Here is a 24,135-nt window from a genome sequence, read left to right on the forward strand (position 1 = left end):
GGCCGAGGTGGCGCAGTGGTTAGAGTGCAACACTGCAGGCCACTTCAGCTGACTGCAGTTCTGCAGTTCGGCTGTTCAAATCTCACCGGCTCAAGGTTGACTCAGCCTTCCATCCTTCCGAGGTGGGTAAAATGAGGACCCGGATTGTTGTTGGGGGCAATATGCTGACTCTGTAAACCGCTTAGAGAGGGCTGAAAGCCCTATGAAGCGGTAAATAAGTCTAACTGCTATTGCTATCTGCAGTTCAGCGGTTCTAATCTCACCGGCTCAAGGTTGACTCAGCCTTCCATCCTTCCGAGGTGGGTGAAATGAGGACCCGGATTGTTGTTGGGGGCGATATGCTGACTCTGTAAACCGCTTAGAGAGGGCTGAAAGCCCTATGAAGCGGTATATAAGTCTAACTGCTGTTGCTATAAGCATGTATTTCCTAACCTACTTATCGGAATTAATTCAGTTGGATAATGCCCACAGTTATTTAATCTACTAATTCTAGTTTCTATGTTTAGCTTTATTTTGATAGTTAACTTCTCATATTCCTAAGAGGTTGATCTTTCATAGAGTTGTGACAAAGTTCCTACATTCCTTTGTGTAATAAACTGATTTGTGTATAATTTCCAGATGAATACTGACCACATCCTTTTCTCGGTATTCAACCTTGGCTGTGATTCTTGCTGTTCAGAGAAATGCAACACTTACTTCCTGAGCACTGTTTTGGTCTCCGCATTGTTCTGGCACCCATCTTCTTCACAGTTTGAGATCTCCAGAGTTCCATATCTAAAGGCAAAATAATTATAGGAATATTCAGGCAGTGAGTAAAAATAAAACGGGGAAAGCTATGTCTAAAGAATTAGATATTAGGAAGTGCTTTGAACTCAGTACTTAGTTTGTAGCAGAGAAGTTAACACAACGGGAATTTGTTCTTTTCTCCTTGTCCATCCAAACCATATGCTCCCTCATTACCAGGGCCAGATTTTCCTGTAGGCTAACTAGGCTTCAGCCTAGGGCCTCAAGATCAAGAGGGGCTTACATTCAAATTGTTAGCAAAATTAAAATTACACTATTCTAAAAACAGTGAACACTAAAACACTGAACCGAAAATAAGGAGAAATTCTACGCATATGACAAATAAACAAACATAAAAATGTATTGGTTAAGATTGTTCCAGCGCCGCGGCAGTTGGGGAGCCCGCCCACGTTCCCGACATCAGCGGTCGGGCGAGAGGCGCGGCTGCTCCCAGTAGCCGCCCCGTCGACGCGGAGCCCACCAGCGGCCAGGCAGGTGAGGGCGAGGAGGCCGAGCCGGGCAGCTGAGCGCAGCAGGGGAGGCGGCTGGCCTGGCTGCCTTTGCCGCAGAGCAGAGCCGCCCTCCGTCGGGAGGCCAGCTATATATATTGATATATATTGATATATATCACAGTAATGATGTATTTTATTGTCTCTCATGTAATTTACAAACTTAAAAATGGGAGGTGAAAGGGCCTCATAAGTGGAATAGCCTAGGGCCTCTTTTCATCTAAATCTGGCCCTGCTCATTACTTCCTTGGATTTAAGAAATAGGAGAAACAGCATTCAATTGATATACAGCTCTTAAGGATACAAAGCTCCTGTCTTCCTTGATCTGACAATTTCCAAATGTATTGGATTCCAATCCCATTACCCACACTTAGCAGGGAAATGTGGCAAACTCTTATCTGTCAATCCTACAAACCTCTTCTTCCTTTCGACTTTCTTCCAGTAGTGAACATCTAATCCTTATGTCAGTCTTCCTCTACCCGGTACCCTCCAAATGTTTTAAAAACAACTCTATTGGAATATGCAGTGAGCATAGCTATTAACTATCTATTAGTTAATTTTTTTTTAGCTTCTTAAGCCAGACTTCTTCTGTTTAATAAAGAAGGTTTCGAGTTTCGAGTTTAATAACATTTATATGCCGCCCGATCCCATAGGACTACGGGCGGCTTACAATACAAAAATAATCAAAAAAAAAGAGAAAAGAAAGTAAGATACAGGGAAGCAAAATAGATATAAAATGCAATACATCATGCATTCCATTCTGAATGGGGCTGGACCGTATTTCGGGGTCAACAGCCCCAGGCCTGCCGGAACAGACAGGTTTTAATGGCTTTCCGGAAGGCTGAGAGAGTGGGAAGGGTCCGGATCTCTGCGGGTAGATCATTCCACAGGGCCGGGGCAGCCACAGAGAAAGACCTCCCCCGAGTAGTCGCCAACCGGCATTGTCCGGTCGACGGTACCCGGAGGAGGCCCAGCCTGTGGGATCTTATGGGTCGTTGGGAGGTATGCGGCAGGAGGCGGTCCCGCAGATATCCAGGTCCCAAGCCATGTAGGGCTTTAAAGGTAACGACCAGCACCTTGAAGCGCATTCGGAGACCGATGGGAAGCCAGTGCAGCTTGCGGAGGATAGGTGTGACATGGGTGTACCTAGGTACACCCGATATCACTCGCGCGGCCGCATTCTGGACCAATTGTAGTCTCCGAACACTCTTCAGGGGCAGCCCCAAGTAGAGCGCATTGCAGTAATCAAGGTTGGCCTAAGAAGCTAAAGGAGATTTTGCCACAGTTCCTTTTCTCAGTTTGCATCCAAAATATACTTTAACTTCAAGCCTTGTTTAACATGCCCAATGCCCGAATCAGCTTAACTCTCCTGTCTCCCTCCCCTTGGCATAAACAAACAAACCACTTGAGTTTGTAAGCCTTCTTCTTGTAACGCCTTTTTTATTAAGCTCTTAGATATTTCCCATTTTTTTTCTCAAAGATTTCCTTCTTATAATCCTGGTTCCCAGTCCAGAAGTTCATTCCAGGAAAAGCCTTTTTCTCTTTATCCTTGACCTTAATTTTTCCCATTACCACATCTCTATCCTCACCCAAACTCATATACTTTTCTTCAAGGCTTGTGTGAGTTTGTAAGAACAGATTGAGAACATTGAAACAAATTTACTTCCAGAGCAACTGAAATATTAGATAATAGATAAAATTCTCTTCTGATATCAGCCAGAAAAGAAAATGTTAGTAGAGTTCAAATGTTAGGATTTTGATAGTACAATAATGAACCTATCTTATGTCCCATTTATATACTCATTATTTTTCTTATGATCAAATATAGGAAAATAAAGAGAATGGCAGAAATAGATTCTTGGGGAGGGGGGAGGAAATCATACATCCATACAGCATTTATTTATACAGCTAAATCTTCTTTATTTCAAAGGATACAGGCATATATCAGTTTTAAAGCAAAATAAAATCCAATAGAAATATGTACAAAGTAAAATCCTGATTCAGAATGAACTTTTAAAAGCCAAGTGATTCAATAGCAATAGCAATAGCAGTTAGACTTATATACCGCTTCATAGGACTTTCAGCCCTCTCTAAGCGGTTTACAGAGTCAGCATATCGCCCCCACAGTCTGGGTCCTCATTTCACCCACCTCGGAAGGATGGAAGGCTGAGTCAACCTTGAGCCGGTGAGATTTGAACCGCCGAACTGCAGTTAGCAGTCAGCTGAAGTGGCCTGCAGTACTGCACTCTAACCACTGCGCCACCTCGGCTCTTACCATTCACCATGGTAAGAACAAAGGTTGCAAACTTAATAAATCCATTCTCACATATAATGTATTTGAAATTACATGGTTGAGGAGTGTTAAACTTGCTGTCTGTTTCCACCAACGCTGAATTTGAACAAAGTACCAATAATGTTAATATTTTTCACAGTAAACGGTATTTTATGGTCCTTGCACTATTTATCCATGTGCGGTGTCCCTATTAAATTTGATTTTAGCATATCCTCTCCAGACGATGTGATCTACATTTTGCTTGTAGTACAAAGAAGACTTAAAAAAAAGGAAAATGATATCCTTTGCTTTTACCACTAAAACATGGTGGGAATATCATGTTTCACCACTTCTGTACATGGCACAGAGAATGCAAAATGCAGCCAGAATTGTACTGCTTTCAAAACTGAACAATGAAAATATACAGAACATTGATTTTATGAAGGATTACTTCAGATACTGGAATCTGACCAGCGGTTGGTTCCGGTTGGTTCCAGATCCTGGTGCAACTGATACGGTGCACCAGTCCAACACTTGAACACACGCAGAACTCACATGTGTCCTTACCTCCTGCAATGCTCCGTGATGCTCCAGCTGCTTGGCGGAGCATCATGCAGGCGTCGTGTGCTCCATGCGCATGCATGGAAGCACCAAAGAGCTCAAATACAGGTAAGGACAGCAGGCAGGCGGGTGGGCCCTCTGGAGCACTGTACCAGAATGGCCCCTGGTGCTCCTGGCAGGCACCGGTACATTCGTACCGGGGCGTACCGCCTCCAACCCACCACTGGATCTGACTGTAGATTCCTGTTAGATAGCCTTTGCCAAGGATATGCTGATGGCGAACCTGTGGCACGTGGAGTGATTTGTCAGGGCACATGAGGCGTTGTCCTGTCATCTGGCCAGCACCCATGCGTGCACTGGCTCACTGACTTCGGCCTTCAGCCTTCTTTTGAGGCCATTTTTCGGCTCCTCCAGAGCATGAAAAACCAGCCCTACGGGCAACCGGAAGTTCAGGAATATACTTCCGGTTCACTCGTATGGCTGGTTTTAGCCCTCCAGAGCGTTCAGGAGAAGCTTCCTGAAGGATCCTGAAGGTTCCGGAGGATGAAAAACGGGCCTACGAGCAAACTGGAAGTCCATTCCCAAACTTCCCATTTTCGCATTCTGGAGGCTTCAGGGAAGCTCATGAAGCCTCCAGAGGGCCTCTGGGAGGCTAGGTAGAGCGAAAAAAGCACACTAAAAACAGGGGGAGTGCTGGCCGTGTGCGCATGGATGCTGGGGTCGTGCGCATAGCATTATGGCTATGGCATGCCAGCACACGACCCCCCTGCGTTCCCCCCCGCTTTTGGCACGCGAGCCAAAAAAGGTTCGCCATCTCAGAGGTGGGTTCCTACCAGTTCGCACCTATTCGGTAGAACTGGTTCGTCAAATCTACCGAACCGGTTAGAAGAGGTTCCACCAGTGGACCCGGAAAGCAGGCCACACCTACAGAAGAGGTTCCAAAATTTGTTTGAAACCCACCACTGGTCCTTGGATATGATTATGCTACACTATCATGCTCCTATTTATAAAACTCAATGCCTCTGTGAAAGGTAAGGATGACTACTGCGTTTATGATGCAATCAGAACATTGCATGTGTTGAAGTTGTTTTAACGCAAACCAAAGATGCCTTGTAAAAAACAAGTTTACATCATATTCTTATGAATGCCAGTGCTGTGTGTGAGGTAATTTAAGGTGGTTCTGACAAGTGTCGTCGGCATCTTCATACCCGGTCACATGGGTGGCAAGACACTCACATCTGGTCACATGGGCGGCAAGACACTCCCACAAAGGAGGCCACACCCACAGACTAGGTTCGAACAATTTTTGAAACCCACCACTGACTGATATACTCAATAAAATACCAAGTCTACTACATCGTGGGTGAATACTTAATAAAAGGCTTGTGGTGAAAAAGATGCATCTAAATTACTTCAGGATAAAGTGAAAAGAGATAGTACTTGAGAAGTAGTGCAATTTTGGATGCATATCCATCAGTGTCCATTTCAACATTTAAATTGAGTCAATTTCAGAGGCATAAATCAGCTTTACACAGCATTTAATGGCTGGCTTCTCTAGTAGTAGGAACAGAATTGCCACCTCTTAATGGAGCAATTTTGTTTTCAGGCATACTTAAGTTTCAAATCTTTATAAATGTGCAGATGGCTGATGATCCTTTCGGAAATACCTTTTAGAAAAATGGAGAGCTTAGTCTGAAGCGCTGGGATTAGTATTTCAATCTCTATCAATGTCAGTGTAAATAAGTCTGTGTTTTTGAGAACACTCAAGGCTATGGTATGTAGCAGTATATCACAGAAGTGAGTACGCCCCCTCACATTTTGCAAATATTTAAGTATATCTTTTGATGTGATAACACTGGAGAAATGACACTCGGCTACGATGTAAAGTAGTGAGTATACAGCCTGTATAACAGTGTAAATATGCTGTCCCTCAAATTAACAGAACATACAGCCATTCATGCCGAAACTGCTAGCAAGATATATTTAAATATTTACAAAATGTGAGGGGGTATACTCACTTTTGTGATATACGTGTAGCAGAGGTGGGTTCCTACCAGTTCGCACCAGTTCGGTAGAACCGGTTCGTCAAATCTACATCTCAAAATCTCAGATACAACTCAGTACTAATTCATAGAAGAATTACCCTTTTATCAGCTCTACACTTAATGATCTACGACATAGATAGATTAATATTATCATGCAATGTCAGTTTGTGGATGATATTCAACTGTACATCCCCAACGTGGGCTGAATAGAGGATGCAAACAAGCATTTCTGTGGAGTCATGGAGACTATCAAGATGTGGATGGGAAGAAACATGCAGAGTTTCAAACCTAGAAAGTTGGAATCAGAGGTGGGTTCCTACCAGTTCGCACCTATTCGGTAGAACCAGTTCGTCAAATCTACTGAACCGGTTAGAAGAGGTTCCACCAGTGGACCCGGAAAGCAGGCCACACCTACAGAAGAGGCTCCAAAAAATTTTGGACAGACAGACACACACACACACACAGAGACTCACACAGAGAGAGAAAGAGAAAGAGAAAGGAAGAAAGAAATAAAAAAAGAAAAAAGAAAGAAAAAGTGAGAGAGAGATGAAAGAAAAAAGGAAAAAGGGACAGAGACAAAACAAAGGAGAGAGAGAGAGAGAGAGAGAGAGAGAGAGAGAGAGAGAGAGAGAGAGAGAGGACATGGCCGGCAAGCCACTCCCACTAGGTCACATGGCCAGCAAGCCACTCCCACAAAGGAGGCCACACCCACAGAGTAGGTTCGTAAATTTTTTTGAAACCCAGCACTGACATGTAGGATGAGTGGCCACATAACTCTTTTAAATAATAAAAAAACTCTGTAGAACAATCCAAAACATTAATATTAATATGTACACGTGACCACTGTAGATTCATATTTTCCTCTAATGCCTATTAAATCCAATAAACCTGATTTTTGAAAGATTTTTTAAGAGCAGTTTCAGTTTTATATGTAGAGGGAAAATAGAAGGCCTGTATCAGGAAATTTTTGCTAGGAAGGGGTGATCAATATGTAGGCCAATATAAAAAAACCATTATAGGTAAGTGTGATATGATTAACAAAACACACAAACACACACATTTATATACTCTGAAATAAACCCATTAAGGCTTGAACGAGATGCAGCAAAATTCGTTTACAGATTAATGAACGTAAGACTGTAACCTTCTATTTGTTAAAAATTTAATGAGATTATAAATGCCAGATGCCTAAATGCCACTCAAAATCCTATTGTGACTACTCACAAGTGAGGCTTATCCACCTAAAAGTTGTTTTGCATTCCAGAAATGTAAAAATATAAACTTCATAAGTGCTGCAATAATGCTTAATACAGCCATGTAATAAGGAACGAAGAAACCTCAGAAAAAATGGGAAGGATGAAATAACCTTATTCTGTTTTCTTCCTATGGTAGAAGTGAACCAGTTCAGTTTAGTAGTTAAGGAATCAGACTAATATCTTAAGAGAGTAGTTTCAAGGAGACTACAAGGTCTGGCTGAGTTCTCGTTCTTTCTCACCCCAGCTTATCTCACAGAGTTGCAGTTGCGAGGAAAATAGGAGGAGGGAAAATTTGAGAAGTCTACCATCTTAAATTTATAGCATTGAAGGTGGCACCTAAGCAGCAATGCCATCTAATTCTTATGGTTTCACAAGCAAGAACTCACGTCTAGCTGTTTGTGGAAAAAGCAACCCCAGAAGCAATTAAGACTCAGACAACACTATCAATCAATCAATCAATCAATCAATCAATCAATCAATCAGAATAGAGCTGGAAGGGACCTTGGAGCAGTGACGTGCGGTGAGGTTTATGGCTGGCGAGGTAGCAATTTTTTTAGACTTGTGGACTTCAACTCCCAGAATTCCACAGCCAGGCATGCTCAGTTCGGATTTAAAGTGATGGCATTTGTTTTTCTCCTTTGCTAAATAAGTTTCCTTCTTTCTTTTTCTTCTCCCGTCCCCTCCTTCCTCCCTTTCTATCTTTGGTTTGCGTTAAAACAACTTCAACACACGCAATGTTCTGACTGCACCACAAACGCAGTAGTCATCCTTATCTTTCACAGAGGCACTGAGTTTTATAAATATGAGCATGATAGTGCAGAATAATCATATCCAAGGACCAGTGGTGGGTTTCAAAACATTTTGGAACCTCTTCTGTAGGTGTGGCCTGCTTTCCGGGTCCACTGGTGGAACCTCTTCTAACCGGTTTGGTAGATTTGACTGAATAGGTGCGAACTGGTAGGAACCCACCTCTGATGCATATACATCAGCCAAAACAAGTGAACACAAATTTAATTAAATAAAGCTAGAATAAGAAATATACTGAGAACAGATTCTAACAATGGATAACTGAAAACTTTCCCTTTCCTTTCTCTTTCTCCTTTCCTTTCCTCATCTCAAATTCATGATTTGACAGTAAATGTTTTAAAACATAAAAAAACATGGGGGACGGGGGGGGGGGGGAACGGCAGAAAAACAACACACATAGAAACAGCAACTGGGGTAAAAACAGACTTATAACAAAATAAGCAAATTTTGACCGAAAAGACCATCCCCCTCCTCTTTTCCCAACTGCAGCCATCCCCATCCAATTCGATTTCAATGTTTACCTGATTTTCATATATTTTATTTCTCCAATTACTGGATAGCCTGCCTATAAATCTCTTTATTTGCTGTGGCTTATTTTAAATATTACATATCTCTGGATCCTTTTATTATTAATGAGCCGAGGTGGCGCAGTGGTTAGGGTGCAGTACTGCAGGCCACTTCAGCTGATTGTTATCTGCAGTTCAGCGGTTCTAATCTCACTGGCTCAAGGTTGACTCAGCCTTCCATCCTTCCGAGATGGGTGAAATGAGGACCCAGACTGTGGGGGCGATATGCTGACTCTGTAAACCGCTTAGAGAGGGCTGAAAGCCCTATGAAGCGGTATATAAGTCTAACTGCTATTGCTATTGCTATTCAAATCTCACCAGGTTGACTCAAGGTAGACTCAGCCTTCCATCCTTCCGAGGTGGGTGAAATGAGGACCCGGATTGTTGGGGGCAATTTGCTGACTCTGTAAACCACTTAGAGAGGGCTGAAAGCCCTATGAAGTGGTATATGTCTAACTGCTATTGCTATTGCTATTTATTGCCCATCTTTTCTCTCTCCCCCACACACACTTTTTTTCCCTTGCTTTGTAGTGGTTCTTATTTTCCAGCAGGAAATAAAACTTCCAGATATTGTCTGGTTGTAGTTATTTTATATTTGCTGCCTTTATTATGCTTCTTTCTCTCTCTCTCTAAGTCCCTGCGGGTTTTTTTTTCCTTTGTGCTCGGATCTTCATGTTCCTTACTGCTGAAATCCCCTGCTTCCTGAGATCAAAACCTCATCAAATTCTGGTGTTTAAATTCCACCAGAAGAAATGTTTGTTCTCCCTGGTTGCTACCCGTTACGAGAATTCCCTTATTATCATTTTTTGCATCTTTCGCCTTTTTAAAAAAAAAGTAAGCTTTTTTAAAATTGTGAAATAAGAATACTGTGAAAAATAAGGCAAAGTACACTATTTGAAGATAGCGTAGAAATAATGTACTCAGTTATTACTACTACTATGTTTCTAGAAATAATCTTAGATCTATATCACTTTGGCAGTTGTTGAAATCTTAAGTCAAGTCATATCAATCCAATTCAACTTTTATTAGTCACAGAAATCTCATTTATCTTGATTTCACTTCAGTTGCTTTGTCAAACATAAGCACGCATGATTAAAGTGACCAGATTTTAAGATGCGTAAAGTGGGACACCATTGACAGGGAGGGGGGGGGCTCGGAGCACCTGAGCTGTAAAAAAAAAAGAGGGCTGTAAAACCATGAAGCGTTACCCCTGCCGCCACCACCTCCTCCTCCTCCGTCCTTTTGAGGAGCATGGGGCCTTTTTTTTCCTGCTCCCACCCCCTCCGCCACCTTCCTACTGGCTCCCGCGGCCTCGTGGCTCCTCAAAAGCACGGCGGTGGAGACAGCAGGGGTAACGCTTCATGGTGCTTTTACAGCCCTCTCTGAACAGTTTACAGGATGGAAAGGGGAGGGAGGAGAAGGAAGGAAGGAAGGAAGGAAGGAAGGAGAGAAGGAGAGAAGGAGGAAGGGAGGGAGAAAGGGAGAAGAAGGAAGGAAGAAAGGAAGGAAAGAAGGGAGGGAAGGAAAGAGGGAAGGGAGGCGAAAGGGGGGAAGGGAAGAGAAGGGAGGGAGGGAGGAAGAACCCGGCTTTCCCGAGAATGGGCCGGGGAGGGCGAACCAAGAAATTTAGATGGGACTTCGCTGGCGGTTGCAAAGCAGCCTTCCCCCGATTGCCTTCCCCCAACGCCCCCCAGCCCTTTCAAAAGCCACCCCCATCGCCAGCCTCTCCCAACCGGATCCCCACCTGCCTCCCCTCGGCTCACCCAGACCAGGTTGCTGACGGCGGCTTGCACGGCATGGCTGCAGGGAGAGCGGCGCCAGAGAAAAGCGGGCAAAAAAAAAACTTCTGATGGCTGAGCCTCTTGGCACGGGACCAAGCCTCCTCCTCCTCGCCTTGCTGCCGCCGCCGGAACCCCCCCCGGCCAAGGCCGCCAGATGGCTGTCGCAAAAACATTGGGTGTCGGTGCACGCATGCGCAGGAGGGGAGGGAGCCTCGCCCCTCGTCGGGCACTGCGAGTGAGCCGAGCGGAGGGAGGGAAACCACTGCCCTCTAAAGGCCACATCGGGAATGATATTTCAGAGAAATAAAAACTTTTTTTTGAACGCCGTCCTTTGTAAAATTGATGATTCGGCGTCTTTTCTTTCTTTTGGAAAATCGGGAGTTTTTGAACACGCCACGGGACACGGGACAAATTTTGAAAAATCAGGACTGTGCCACCAAAAGCGGGACGTCTGGTCACCTTACGCATGATTTCAGTGCAACTTTAAGGAAAATATCCCACCCACCCACAACCACCAAAATAAGAAAAGGTCTACATTTAACATTTTTAAGTTCTTATTTCTCATATAGAATGTTCCGGTAGGGAAGGCAAGGATGCAAAATAATTAAAGCCTTTTCTCTTTGTTTTTTAGGTTATTTTTAAAAAGCATTTTCATATGTATCCTACTTCAAAATGATAAGATTAATTAGAACCGAGGTGGCGCAGTGGTTAGAATACAGCACTGCAGGCTACTTCAGCTGACTGCAGTTCTGCAGTTCGGCTGTTCAAATCTCACGGGCTCAGGGTTGATTGACTCAGCCTTCCATCCTTCCAAGGTGGGTAAAATGAGGACCCGGATTATTGTTGGGGGCGATATGCTGACTCTGTAAACCGCTTAGAGAGGGCTGAAAGCCCTATGAAGTGGTATATAAGTCTAACTGCTATAGAAATTGGGGGGGCAAAAAAAGGAGGCCTCCTGTGCATTTCCCATGCTGATTTCATCATATATGCATTGCAACTGTAGCATCCAAACTGTATTTCAGAATTTAATGGAGGGAACAGAAGCTCGCTTCATAAATCTGTATTTTTTTCAGCCAAGTTCCCTCCTCCCCCCCCCCCACACACAAAGTGACCCTTGAAGTTGATTATTACTTTGGGGGGGGATGGGGCAGGGGAAAATAGATAATTAAATACCGTATATCAACATCACAAAAAACAAAATAGAGCAAGAACTAAAACTCAGAAAGCTTTTGAGGAGCAACTTATAAATGGCAGAGCAGAGAAATCCCTCTCCAAAATTATGTGTTTGTTGCAGTCAAGGCCAAACTAAGTTAGCATGGGCTATCTTATCCACAACACTGAGCCAGAGATTGCTGCACGATTCTATCCACATAACAACAACAACAACAATAATAATTAGTAATTATCCAACAGACGAAACAAGAGTACAGAAAAGATGTGATAAAATCAAGAATGGAGAGTTGGCAGAACAAAGCATTGCATGGCCAATTTCTGGAAAAAATAAAAGATAAAGTGGACAGTGAACAAACTTGGTTATGGTTAACAACAGGTAAATTAAAGAAAGAAACAGAGTCACTAATCCTGGCTGCGCAAGAACAAGCTATCCGCACAAATGCCATTAAGGCCAAAATCGAAAAATCCTCTGGCGATGCCAAATGCAGACTTTGCAAAGAAGCTGATGAAACTGTTGATCACATACTCAGCTGCTGTTAAAAAAATCACGCAGACCGATTATAAATTGTGGCACAATTCAGTAGCACAAATGATCCATTGGAATTTGTGCAAAAATTATAATATTAAAACAGCAACAAACTGGTGGGAACATCAGCCTGAAAAAGTCACCGAAAATCAGATGGTCAAGATCTTATGGGATTTTCGCATACAAACCAACAAAATACTGGCGCATAATACACCAGACATCACACTGGTTGAGAAAAATAAGGTCACAATCATAGACATCGCAATACCAGGTGATAGCAGGGTCGCCGAGAAGGAACATGAAAAAATCGCAAAATACCAGGACTTAAAAATCGAAATTCAGCGATTATGGCACAAACCAGCAGTGGTAATTCCAGTGGTAATCAGCACACTGGGTGCTATTCCAAAAGCACTGGAATTACATTTAAAACAGTTAAAAATTGACAAAATCACCATCCGTCAAATGCAAAAAGCCGCACTGCTTGGATCTGCACGCATATTACGAAAACACGTTACGACGTCCTAGGCCCCTGGGTGGGGCCCGACTAGTAACCAATGCCAAATCCGGCGAAACAACTGGCCGCTGTGATACAATTGTATAATAATAACAATGACAACGACAACAACAACAATCTCTGTCACTTTTTCTGGTATTTCATGTCTTCGCTATTTTATAAATGCAGGTAATCCTTATTTAGCGACGTTACTATGGGGATTAAAAAAATAACTTTATAACCAATCCTTCTATTTACAACCTTTGCAGGTTTGTCAAGCAAAGGAAATAATATCATAAACACCGTTGAGATTTCGCTTAGTGACCACTTCACTTAACAACTGAGTTGCTGGTTCCAAGTGTGGTTATTAAACCAGGACTACCTGTAGTAGTACTATTTGTAAGCTACCTGTGTAGCTTCCCTAACTAAAGAATAAGAATAAGCTCCCCTCTGAAGGGAGTGAACATACTACTATATGGAGCCGAGGTGGCGCAGTGGTTAGGGTGCAGTACTGCAGGCCACTTCAGCTGACTGTTATCTGCAGTTCGGCGGTTCAAATCTCACCGGCTCAAAGGTTGACTCAGCCTTCCATCCTTCCGAGGTGGGTGACATGAGGACCCAGACTGTGGGGGTGATATGCTGACTCTGTAAACCGCTTAGAGAGGGCTGAAAGCCCTATGAAGCGGTATATAAGTCTAACTGCTATAACTGCTATTGCTATATATAGCTTTGTGTTTTATGGAAAGTGCTGGATTGATAGTCTGCAAACTGATGTTCTTTGTTAAACTGCAAAGCAAGAACAACAACGCACAGCTGCAGAACAAGCCGCCTTCTGCCACCCCTGGTCCTGTGCCTCAGTCCATCGGCCTGAGTAAGGCAAATTTGCCCACAGGAAGTTCATGCCTTATCAGGACAGAATAGAGACAGTTCCTGTTGCACTGCAATGCCCTTTCAGGAAAACAGAAAGTTTCCAAAGAGGAGCCATCCTTAGCGGGGAACTCTGATAATAGCCGTGGGCTTGCCGATACTTGTTTTGCTTTTAAAGTAACTTTCAGTTCTTGTTTTACAATACAAACCATGGGAAATCACATGAGTGATGAAGAAGAAAAAAATGCAAAGCAGGCGATAGGAAAAAGTTACTTTAGTTACCTTGGCCAGCAAAAGTTATTTCCTTGCAAGGACAAAGTGAATATTGCAAGACAATAGAGTTTTTCTTTTCTTCCATTGTTTAGAAGACACTGATTTTCAAAACAATCCTGGTAGAATGTAAAACAGGAGACAGAAGTTCTACCCTAAATGTAGCATGATTTCAGCTTCATATTAACTTTAAGAAAATGATAAGTATGCTGAAATCATTATGAGAATGAAAAGTTCTTCCTCTCTCTCTCTCATATATACACACACACTCACCCATTACCACAATTCCTTGGGAAAAGACAAAGAATAAAATGTGGTGGTGTCCAGTGACTTCATTTTTTTTAGTGTTAAGTGTGAAAAAAACTTAATTTATCACACTGATGGCTTTGCTGGACTTAGCTTTTAAGAACTCATCGCATCTTCTAATTGAAATCAGACAACAATACTTTAGCAATCAATGGTACATTCCAGCCTTTCCTAGCGTAATGCCTTCCAGGTGTGCTGGGATGACACATCCCCGGGAATTAAGGACTCCTTCCAGGGTTGATTTCTGTGTAGATTTGCCTAATGGATGGAGCTATCAGCATCCTCACATGGAATAAGGCACGAGTCAATTTCAATTGTTAATTTAATAGGTTTATATGCCGCCCTATCCCGGGGGACTCAGGGCGGCTTACAAATACAAATGAATAAAATAACACACAGGGGAAGATACAAACAATACAAACAGTTTAAAAACCCAACATACAACCGGTTTAATCGGGGGTTGAACCTGATTTGAGTCAGCAACCCCAGGCCTGCGGGAACAGCCAGATTTTGGTGGCTTTTTGGAAGGCCGCAAGGGTGGGGAGGGTCCGGATCTCTGCTGGTAACTCGTTCCCGAGTGGTCGCCAGTCGGCATTGTCCGGCTGACGGCACCCGGAGGAGGCCTAGCCTGTGAGTTCTTAACGGACGTTGGGAGGTGTGTAGCAGGAGACGGTCTCTCAGATATCCAGGTCCAGTGCCATGTAGGGCTTTAAAGGTAATCACCAGCACTTTGTAGCGCGTCCGGAGACTAATAGGGAGCCAGTGCAGCTCGCGGAGGATAGGTGTAACACGGGTGTACCGAGGTACACCTGATATCACTCGTGCGGCTGCATTTTGGACCAACTGCAGTCTCCAAACACAAACTCGCGACATCATGTTGTCGTCACCTGACATATCGTGACTTTTTCCCCCTTCGCTAAACGAGGGTGGGAGTGATCAGCATGTGAGGCTTCCGGGCCCCAAGCCCTGAGTTTGACACCCCTGGAATAAGGTAACGTCCCCACTGATTTATGAGAAGGAGAATGATTTGCAAAATAAAGGTGCCATTCACTCTTATACTGTTGTACTGTGATAACATTGCCATGAACCAAAAGCTTGAGGTACATTCTGAATGAAGTGCAGAGAATAAGTGAAAATAATAATCAATTTACTTCTAATTATTTCTTGGGTGGGGGGAATGCGCATAATGAATCAAGAAATTTTGAGGACCTTTGCCTAACTCACTATTTAATTAATGATACCGTACTTAAACATGTTACATTTATTAAAACCAGAAATTTGGATTATGATTGCAAATCTGTCTGCAACGATCTGTTGAATTCATTGGCATGAAGTTTCAGACATTTTTAAAAAAATAGGGACATAGAATAAAAACCGATGACTAAAAATGGCATAATTTCTTTCTTCTTACTACTCAAAGAACAAGAACCCTGTCGTTTCTTTGAGGAATAAACGCTGAGATATTTGAGATGCTAAATATTGCACAGTGTTAAATTCCCACAGTGAATTCATACTGGGAACAGAATAAAACAGAGACTTGATTACGAAACTGGAATAGCAAATGACAGACCTTTCTTTACTTTTAAAATGAATGTTCAGAACCAAACCCTAATCTACCAACATTGCAGTTCAGCACAACCTCTTGAAATCCATCATTGTTTTAAACAACTCACATATTAATTTATTAAATGGTCGAAATGTACTTGAATATCAGTAGCTCAGGTTGGTAGCTGGGCTTTTGGTTTGAGCTCCGAGTTTGGCAATTTGGTTGCAAATGTTTCATCACCATTCAAGGAGACATTGTCAGTGCACCTTGAAGTGTGCTCATCTGTCCAAGCATGGGCCTTTAAATACCTTTTTATGTGATGCCAATTGGTGAATGTTGTTTGTTCCAAACGACAACATTCACCAATTTGCATCAGATAAAAGGTATATAAAGGCCCATGCTTGGACAGATGAGCACACTTCAAAGTGCACTGACAATGTCTCCTTGAATGGTGATGAAACATTTGCAAACCAAATTGCCAAACTCGGAACTGAAACCAACAGCCCTAATTTATAAAATACATATCCTTTCTATAGAACTTCTTACCTATCAAGGAGCAATTCCAGAACTTCCTTTGTAGATGCAAATCCTCGATACGTTGATAGAAATATGCTGATGTAGGTGAAGTCATTGTCCCCAAATGCTGTCAATAGATTCTCCACAAGCTTCTCCAGAGTACCTGCCTTTATTGTCCTGATCTTACAGGTTTCATATTGGCTGACAGTGTGGCCTGGAGGAAGTTGGTCGCCTTCAACCTGTGTTAATAGACAAATTAAGAGGGGAAAGGGGGAGATTAATACACTCTTATTGGTAGAAATAACACTGCCACACAATATCTTTTCAGGGGTGATGAAATGGTCTGAAGATGTACAACTATACAAAATAGAACTGGTGTTTGAAAACACCTGGAGAATAGCAATAGCAATAGAAGTTAGACTTATATAACCCTTCATAGGGCTTTCAGCCCTCTCTAAGCGGTTTACAGAGTCAGCATATCGCCCCCACAGTCTGGGTCCTCATTTCACCCACCTCGGAAGGATGGAAGGCTGAGTCAACTTTGAGCCGGTGAGATTTGAACCACTGAACTGCAGATAACAGTCAGCTGAAGTGGCCTGCAGTACTGCACCTTAAACACTGCGCCACCTTGGCTCTTGTGAAGTGAAACCACAGAGCAGCTGGGTTCATACAGTGAAGCAAACAATAAATAATGAAACAAACAGAGTAGCTGAAACGTATTTTGATCATTTTTGAATTCTGAGAGATCTAATTGGACGCTGCAGATTTTGTGGGTCAGAGGATGTAGAATAACAGTTGACCAAGAAAGGGTCAACAGCTTTCAAGGGCTGTATATCCTTCCGAGGTGGGTAAAATGAGGACCCGGATTGTTGGGGGCAATATGCTGACTCTCTGTAAACCGCTTAGAGAGGGCTGAAAGCCCTATGAAGCGGTATATAAGTCTACTGCTATTGCTATTGCTATATACCAGTGGTGGGTTTCAAAAATTGTTCGAACCTACTCTGTGGGTGTGGCCTCCTTTGTGGGAGTGGCTTGCCGCCCATGTGACCGGATGGGAGTGGCTTGCCGCCCATGTGACCGGATATGAAGATGCCGACGACACTTGTCAGAACCACCTTAAATTATCTCACACACAGCACTGGCGTGCATAAGAATATGATGTAAACTTGTTTTTTGAAAGGCATCTTTGGTTTGCGTTAAAACAACTTCAACACACGCAATGTTCTGATTGCACCACAAACGCAGTAGTCATCCTTACCTTTCACAGAGGCACTGAGTTTTATAAATAGGAGCATGATAGTGTAGAATAATCATATCCAAGGACCAGTGGTGGGTTTCATAAAATTTTGGAACCTCTTCTGTAGGTGTGGCCTGCTTTCCGGGTCCACTGGTGGGACCTCTTGTAACCAGTTCGGTAGATTTGACGAACCGGTTCTACCGAATAGGTGCGAACTGGTAGGAACCCACCTCTGGTATATACCCTCCCTAATCAGCTGTGAGGCCCTGTGACTGAAGCTCAGCTCAAGAGAACAGATGGGTTTGTAGCAATTACATTAACTTCCTTACCATTTAGCAACATTCCTTACCTGAGCTGCTTAATTCCATCCACATATATATTTTTCATCTCAGAACGATAAAGAACTTCACTCAACATAGCACAGGTCGCTGGCTTGGAACCAGGCAGAAACATTTTAATCATGATTTTTCTTTTCTTGAAGAGTTAGGTTTTCCCCAAGCTTCCTTTCTTCTTTTTTAAAATAAATCTAGGAGTTTATTCTTTTACCATGATTCTAGGCAGCCCAGGTTTCACCCCCCAAATCCGAGATAATCCAAATAAACCTATGGTTGCAATGTTACATTCCTCCCTTGTTTGTATTTCAGAGATAAGACACTATACTGTACTTTCTAGTTTCATTCTTGTTAAATTATTAGCAGGCATATTTCATCCAGTGGTTCAATATGGTAAGATCTCATTTCAAAAAATTAGATGGATAAGGAATCTGCATTGCAGTGAATTTATGAAAGAAAAAAGTACAGAGAACCCTACTCCATTAATAAATAGGATAAAAGCAATTATTCCATAGTCATAACTAATTTGAATATGTGCATGCAAAAAAAGATATATTATTTTTCTACAGGAATCAAAGATAACTTAGAAGATCAGGCATGAAAGACTTTCAAAAACTTCTTATTCCAAATAAATAAAACGTTTGCAGATAAATAGATCAGTCGTTCTAAGTCTTCAGAAGACAGTCTTCCACATTTAAGCATCTAGCAAAAGGAGCTCAAAACTGGAAACCAGTAACAGAATAACAAAATAGCAGAGTTGGAAAGATCCTTGGAGGTATTCCAGTCCAATCCCAGTAGTGTGATGGCATAACTTCATTAAATATAGGGAAATGAAGAAGTCAATACTTCACCAAACATTAGGAGGCAGAGCAGAGGTGGGCTCCTACCAGTTCGCACCAGTTCGGTAGAACCGGTTCGTCAAATCTACCGAATCGGTTAGAAGAGGTTCCACCAGAAAGCAGGCCACACCTACAGAAGAGGTTCCAAAAATTTTTGAAACCCACCGACACAAACAAACACAGACACAGACACACACACACACACACACACACAGAAAGAGAAAGAGAAAGAAAGGAAGAAAGAAAAAAAGAAAAAAGAAAGAAAAAGTGAGAGATGAAAGAAAAAAAGGAAAAAGGGTCAGAGAGACAAAAGGAAGGAAAGTGAGAGAGAGAGAAAGAGAGAGAGAGAGAGAGAGAGAGAGAGAGAGAGAGAGAGAGAGAGAGAAAACACATGGCCAGCAAGCCACTCCCACCAGGTCACATGGCCAGCAAGCCAGCAAGCCACTCCCACCAGGTCACATGGCCAGCAAGCCATTCCCACAAAGGAGGCCACACCCACAGAGTAGGTTCAAAAAAATTTTGAAACCCACCACTGAGGCAGAGCTAGCAATCTGGAGTGGTATCTTTCATCGGTTTTTACTCTTTAAAAAAAGCCACAATTTTTGTTTGTGAAACAAAGGTTCTGTTTGCATATCTTAGTGAAATATATATTTCAATACATCTGTATCATATAGCAGAGGAGACTGCGTGTGTCAGACGCAGTGATTAGATGTGTGCATAAAGATGAAACCATACAAAACGCTGACCTGGCACATGTATCGCTGAGCCAAACCACATGGGCAGCTGTTCATATAAACAGCTAACCATGTGGCTAACTTTGTCTGCAGATTTGTTCTCCAGAAATGTAGTTTCCACAAAAGATAATGAGTAAACCAGTATGAGGGGATGGGAACTGAGAACAAAAGAGCAAAGAAAGGAGGAAAAAGGGAGTATATAAGTAGTTAGGCAATATCTAGGGGGTGAAACATTTAATTTTCCCCCACAATTTTTTTCATCAAATTATGTTATAAATTTTATTACAAGAAATGGGACACATACGTCCATCCCTTTAGTAGTAAGAGATTCCAGAAAAGAAACATGATCAGGCAATACTTTAAGGCAGCAAGATCTAGACGACACAAGCTATCTCTCAAGAGAAGACCCATCACTAGCACTTAAGATTCTGAGAAGCATCCATGCATATGTTATAAGAGAGAAATCCAACTGAGAAAAGCTCCAAGACCTCACTCTCTTTTTTATTCTCCAATTTCTGCTCCTGCATCAAGGCGGCATGGAAGTTGAAAGGGCCTTTTCCATTCCTGTGGAATACAGTCACTATTGTATGCGGTTGTGTGAATTTGCATGTAATTTTAACAGGCACAAGAAGCTACCTTCCATAGCTGTTTTTATGGCAAAATGAGAAAAGCAACATCCAAGATTTTCCCACAATCTCACCATAAAAGCATAAAACACAGCTTTCCACGTTTTACAATTATGCGCAAACTCATACGAATCTCTCTCTGCTTAATACTTCAAAAGGTGCCAGTAATTCTTGCTGAATACTCACTCTCTTTGTTTATTAGTTTTTATTCTGTCAAAGTTGAGGGGGGAAACAGTGGTGGGTTTCAAAAATTGTTGGAACCTACTCTGTGGGTGTGGCCTCCTTTGTGGGGGTGGCTTGCCATCCACGTGACCGGGTGGGAGTGGCTTGCTGCCCATGTGACCGGATGGGAGTGGCTTGCTGCCCATGTGACCGGATATGAAATTATGAATTAGTACTTAGGTCGGTCCAAGTAGCTATTCAGAAGTTAGTGGTTAGAAGCAATCGTAAAGCAAGATATGGAATTAAAACCAGAAATATTTTGTTGGCTATTTGAAAGGGAGTATAATATATATTTAATTTTACACATGTTAGCAGCTGCTGGAATTCTGTTTGCACAACAGTGGAAAAACAGAGATATGTAAATGAATAAATATTACAATGTGCAGGAATAAATAAATTGACAATTAAAATCAAGAAGGCTTGGAATACTTTTTCACGTGGGATTGGTTTTAGCAATTGCCAACTAACGGAAACAGAAATTAGAAATCCAAAAGTATGAAAGAAAACACCAATTATGTAAGGAAAGGTCCCTAAAATGTATAAGGAGATATTACTAGATCATTATTAATGCGTAGATAACTGCGGGACATTACACGCCCACCAGTGGTGGGTTTCAAAAAATTTTGGGACCTCTTCTGTAGGTGTGGCCAGCTTTCCGGGTCCACTGGTGGAACCTCTTCTAACCGGTTCAGTAGATTTGACGAACCGGTTCTACCGAATAGGTGCGAACTGGTAGGAACCCACCTCTTGGGGGGGGGGGAAGGATCTTGGCTCCAGTCAACAGGCAGGAATCCAACTTAAAGCAGATTCTAACAAGCAATTAGAAAAAGGACAATGATGCTAACTTGGGGATTGGTCCCTGCTGCAAATCCAGATGTCTATTTGCCTCCACATCTACACCAACAGCACTCACAACTGCCTCAACAATTTCATATACAAGATTAAAGATGCCTTTACATGCTTTTCCTCCAATGTGATATACTATATGACACCAACTGCCAATAATCCCCCTCTGGATTCTATGTAGGTCAAACAAGAAAGCTTTGTACAAAAGAACTAAGAGACACAAGTTTGACATTAGGGCTCAGAAACAAGGACAACATAATATCAGAGCATTTCAGCTCCCTACAAGAGGACCAGAGGTGGGTTCCTACCAGTTCGCACCTATTCGGTAGAACCGGTTCGTCAAATCTACCGAACCGGTTAGAAGAGGTTCCACCAGTGGACCCGGAAAGCAGGCCACACCTACAGAAGAGGTTCCAAAAATTTTTGAAACCCACCCCTGGTCCTTGGATATGATTATTCTACACTATCATGCTCATACTTATAAAACTCAGTGCCTCTGTGAAAGGTAAGGATGACTACTGCGTTTGTGGTGCACTCAGAACATTGCGTGTGTTGAAGTTGTTTTAACGCAAACCAAAGATGCCTTTTAAAAAACAAGTTTACATCCTATTCTTATGCATGCCAGTGCTGTGTGCGAGGTAATTTAAGGTGGTTCTGACAAGTGTCGTCGGCATCTTCATATCCGGTCACATGGGCGGCAAGCCACTCCCATCCAGTCACATGGGCGGCAAGCCACTCCCATCCGGTCACATGGGCGGCAAGCCACTCCCATCCGGTCACATGGGTGGCAAGCCACTCCCACAAAGGAGGCCACACCCACAGAGTAGGTTCGAACAATTTTTGAAACCCACCACTGAAGAGGACTTTCTATTGTAGACTTCAGAAGTAACCATTCTGGAAAATATTAACACCATTCAAATGAGATTCACTCACATACCTCAAAGGTTTTCAGGCAATTTCAGAACCTCTCCGCAAAGACAATGTAACACGTTGCAATTGTGAATTTATAAGATACTTGTACTCTCTTACACATGTAACCTGTGTCTGCATAACCTGTCTTCCCCTCCCTTCTTCCCACCTCATCCTAATTTAAATCCCACAACAGCCCAGCCATCCCATGCATCTAATGAATGCCTTTTAGTAAAATGTATTAGTCTGAAAAAGTCTTTTTTTCCCCCAACTTCCCAGTGGTAATTTTTACTGCAGACAGTCATGATTACTGCAGCAGAGACAGGAATTAAGATTCCTTCTTTGCATGCCACAATCTGCTTAAAAATTATCAAGCCATTGGGTCTGTGATTAAATGTGTATGCAACTATCCTGTGATATTTTTCTTCTTCTTCTGTATCTTATACCCATTTCCCTACTGTATTTCTTCTCTTCGTAGAAATAAAAATCAGAATGTGGCTTTAATACAGACGCCCAGAGTCACTGAGAGTGAGTTGGCGGCCATACAAATCTTCTAAATAAATCAATCCATAAAATAAAAGCATTCCAATGAAGCTTTTGATATACTTCATCCTACATTCCCATTTAATTCATTAGTTCAGTTTATTACTTTGCCCAATAATGCTTGGTAGTTAGCACCCCAAAAATGCCCACCAGAATGCTAGTTACCGCACCTGGTTATTTAATTCAGGGTCAAACAGAAACTTGAGTAAAGCTCTTCCCGAAAGTATTCAGATTTGGGCTTCGATGGTTCTCTAGAGGAAAGGAATGCTACATTGTGGGGGAGACATTAAAAAATGTTTCCTTGCATTTGTGTGCTTAAAAAAAAAAAAAAAGTACATTTTATCAGCTACCAACAACAATATGCTTGAAGTCATTTGAAGGAACATCTAAGGCATAATTTTGGTCTGCGTTATTAAAGCAGTTCTGCCCCCAAATTTTTAAGAGAGTCTTGGCAAGCAACCGTTCAATAACACTGACTTGTGGAATAAGACACGGAAGGCTGAGTTAGCACGCTAACAGGAAACAGCTCAATCTGGATTCAATCAGAGGCTCTTTTCTGACATGATTCCTGAAAACAAGAGGGGGTTTTGGGGGTTTGCTTCTTGGCCAACTGTCCACCTACAAGTAAACCACATTGATTGCTTTTCAAAGGGCACTTCTATAGCTGAAGGGCAATTTTTCCATCAGCGGGACTTAAGAATGAAGAACATATGAGGCCTCATTGAAGGTCAAGAAAAGTCATGTTGTTTTTAAAGGATTATCTTCTTACTTTCACATTTCAGTGTTATTTAGCTCCAAGTTCCACGGAGATGCTCTTCACCTGTTGTGAGTTTCTACTATTCCAAACCAGTATTTGGAACGTGTGCGTTTTTTTTTCCGTGGCACAACAAAACCGTGCTCGACTAAAGCGCGCCCAATTAAACCGCGTCGCTGATGTCATCAACAGGGCGACAACAGCGAGCGCGGAGAAAGAAGGGCGCTTTAAATAGCGCTTTGAAAGCAAGCCGATTCAACTTAAGGTAAGGGTTAGGTTTAGGGTTAGCTTTAGGGTTAGGTTTAGGGTTAGGTTAAGGGTTAGGATTAGGTTTAGGGTTAGGTTAAGGGTTAGGTTTAGGGTTAGGTTTAGGATTAGGTTTAGGGGGGTTAGGTTTAGGTTTAGGGGTTAATTTTAGGTTTAGCGTTTACAGTGTGCTTCTGTCTCCGCGCTGTTGTTGCCCTGTGATGACGTCAGCTACGCGGTTTCGTCGAATGCGCTTTAGTCGAACGCGGTTTTGTGGTGGAACCTTTTTTTTCAGTGCCTTCAAGTCAGTCTTGACTCCTGGCCTGCAGAAGTCACTGGAGTCTTCTTGGCAATGATTTGCCTCCTTCCTAGGGCTGAGAGGGAGAAACTGCCTGAAGTTCTCCTAACTGGCTGGATTATTGCAACGCGCTCTACATGGGGCTACCCCTGAAAAGCGTTCGGAGACTGCAGTTAGTCCATCGCGTGAGCGATATTGGGTGTACCGAGGTACACCGACGTTAAACCTGTCCTCCGCGAGCTGCACTGGCTACCAATTGGTCTCCGGACACA

The 24,135-nt window shown here is 42.6% G+C and overlaps 1 protein-coding gene across 1 annotated transcript in view; it reads right to left on the minus strand.

The window, feature by feature from the left end:
• Window positions 1-24,135, minus strand: part of RGL1 (ral guanine nucleotide dissociation stimulator like 1) — a 109,821-nt gene that overhangs the window by 56,803 nt on the left and 28,883 nt on the right. Inside the window, 2 exon segments of the mRNA XM_032226674.1 lie at window positions 697-774; window positions 16,308-16,516. Of these exon segments, the coding sequence (XP_032082565.1) occupies window positions 697-774; window positions 16,308-16,516 (287 nt within the window).

This window comes from Thamnophis elegans, chromosome 11, assembly GCF_009769535.1.
Source record: "Thamnophis elegans isolate rThaEle1 chromosome 11, rThaEle1.pri, whole genome shotgun sequence".
Classification (NCBI taxonomy): domain Eukaryota; kingdom Metazoa; phylum Chordata; class Lepidosauria; order Squamata; family Colubridae; genus Thamnophis; species Thamnophis elegans.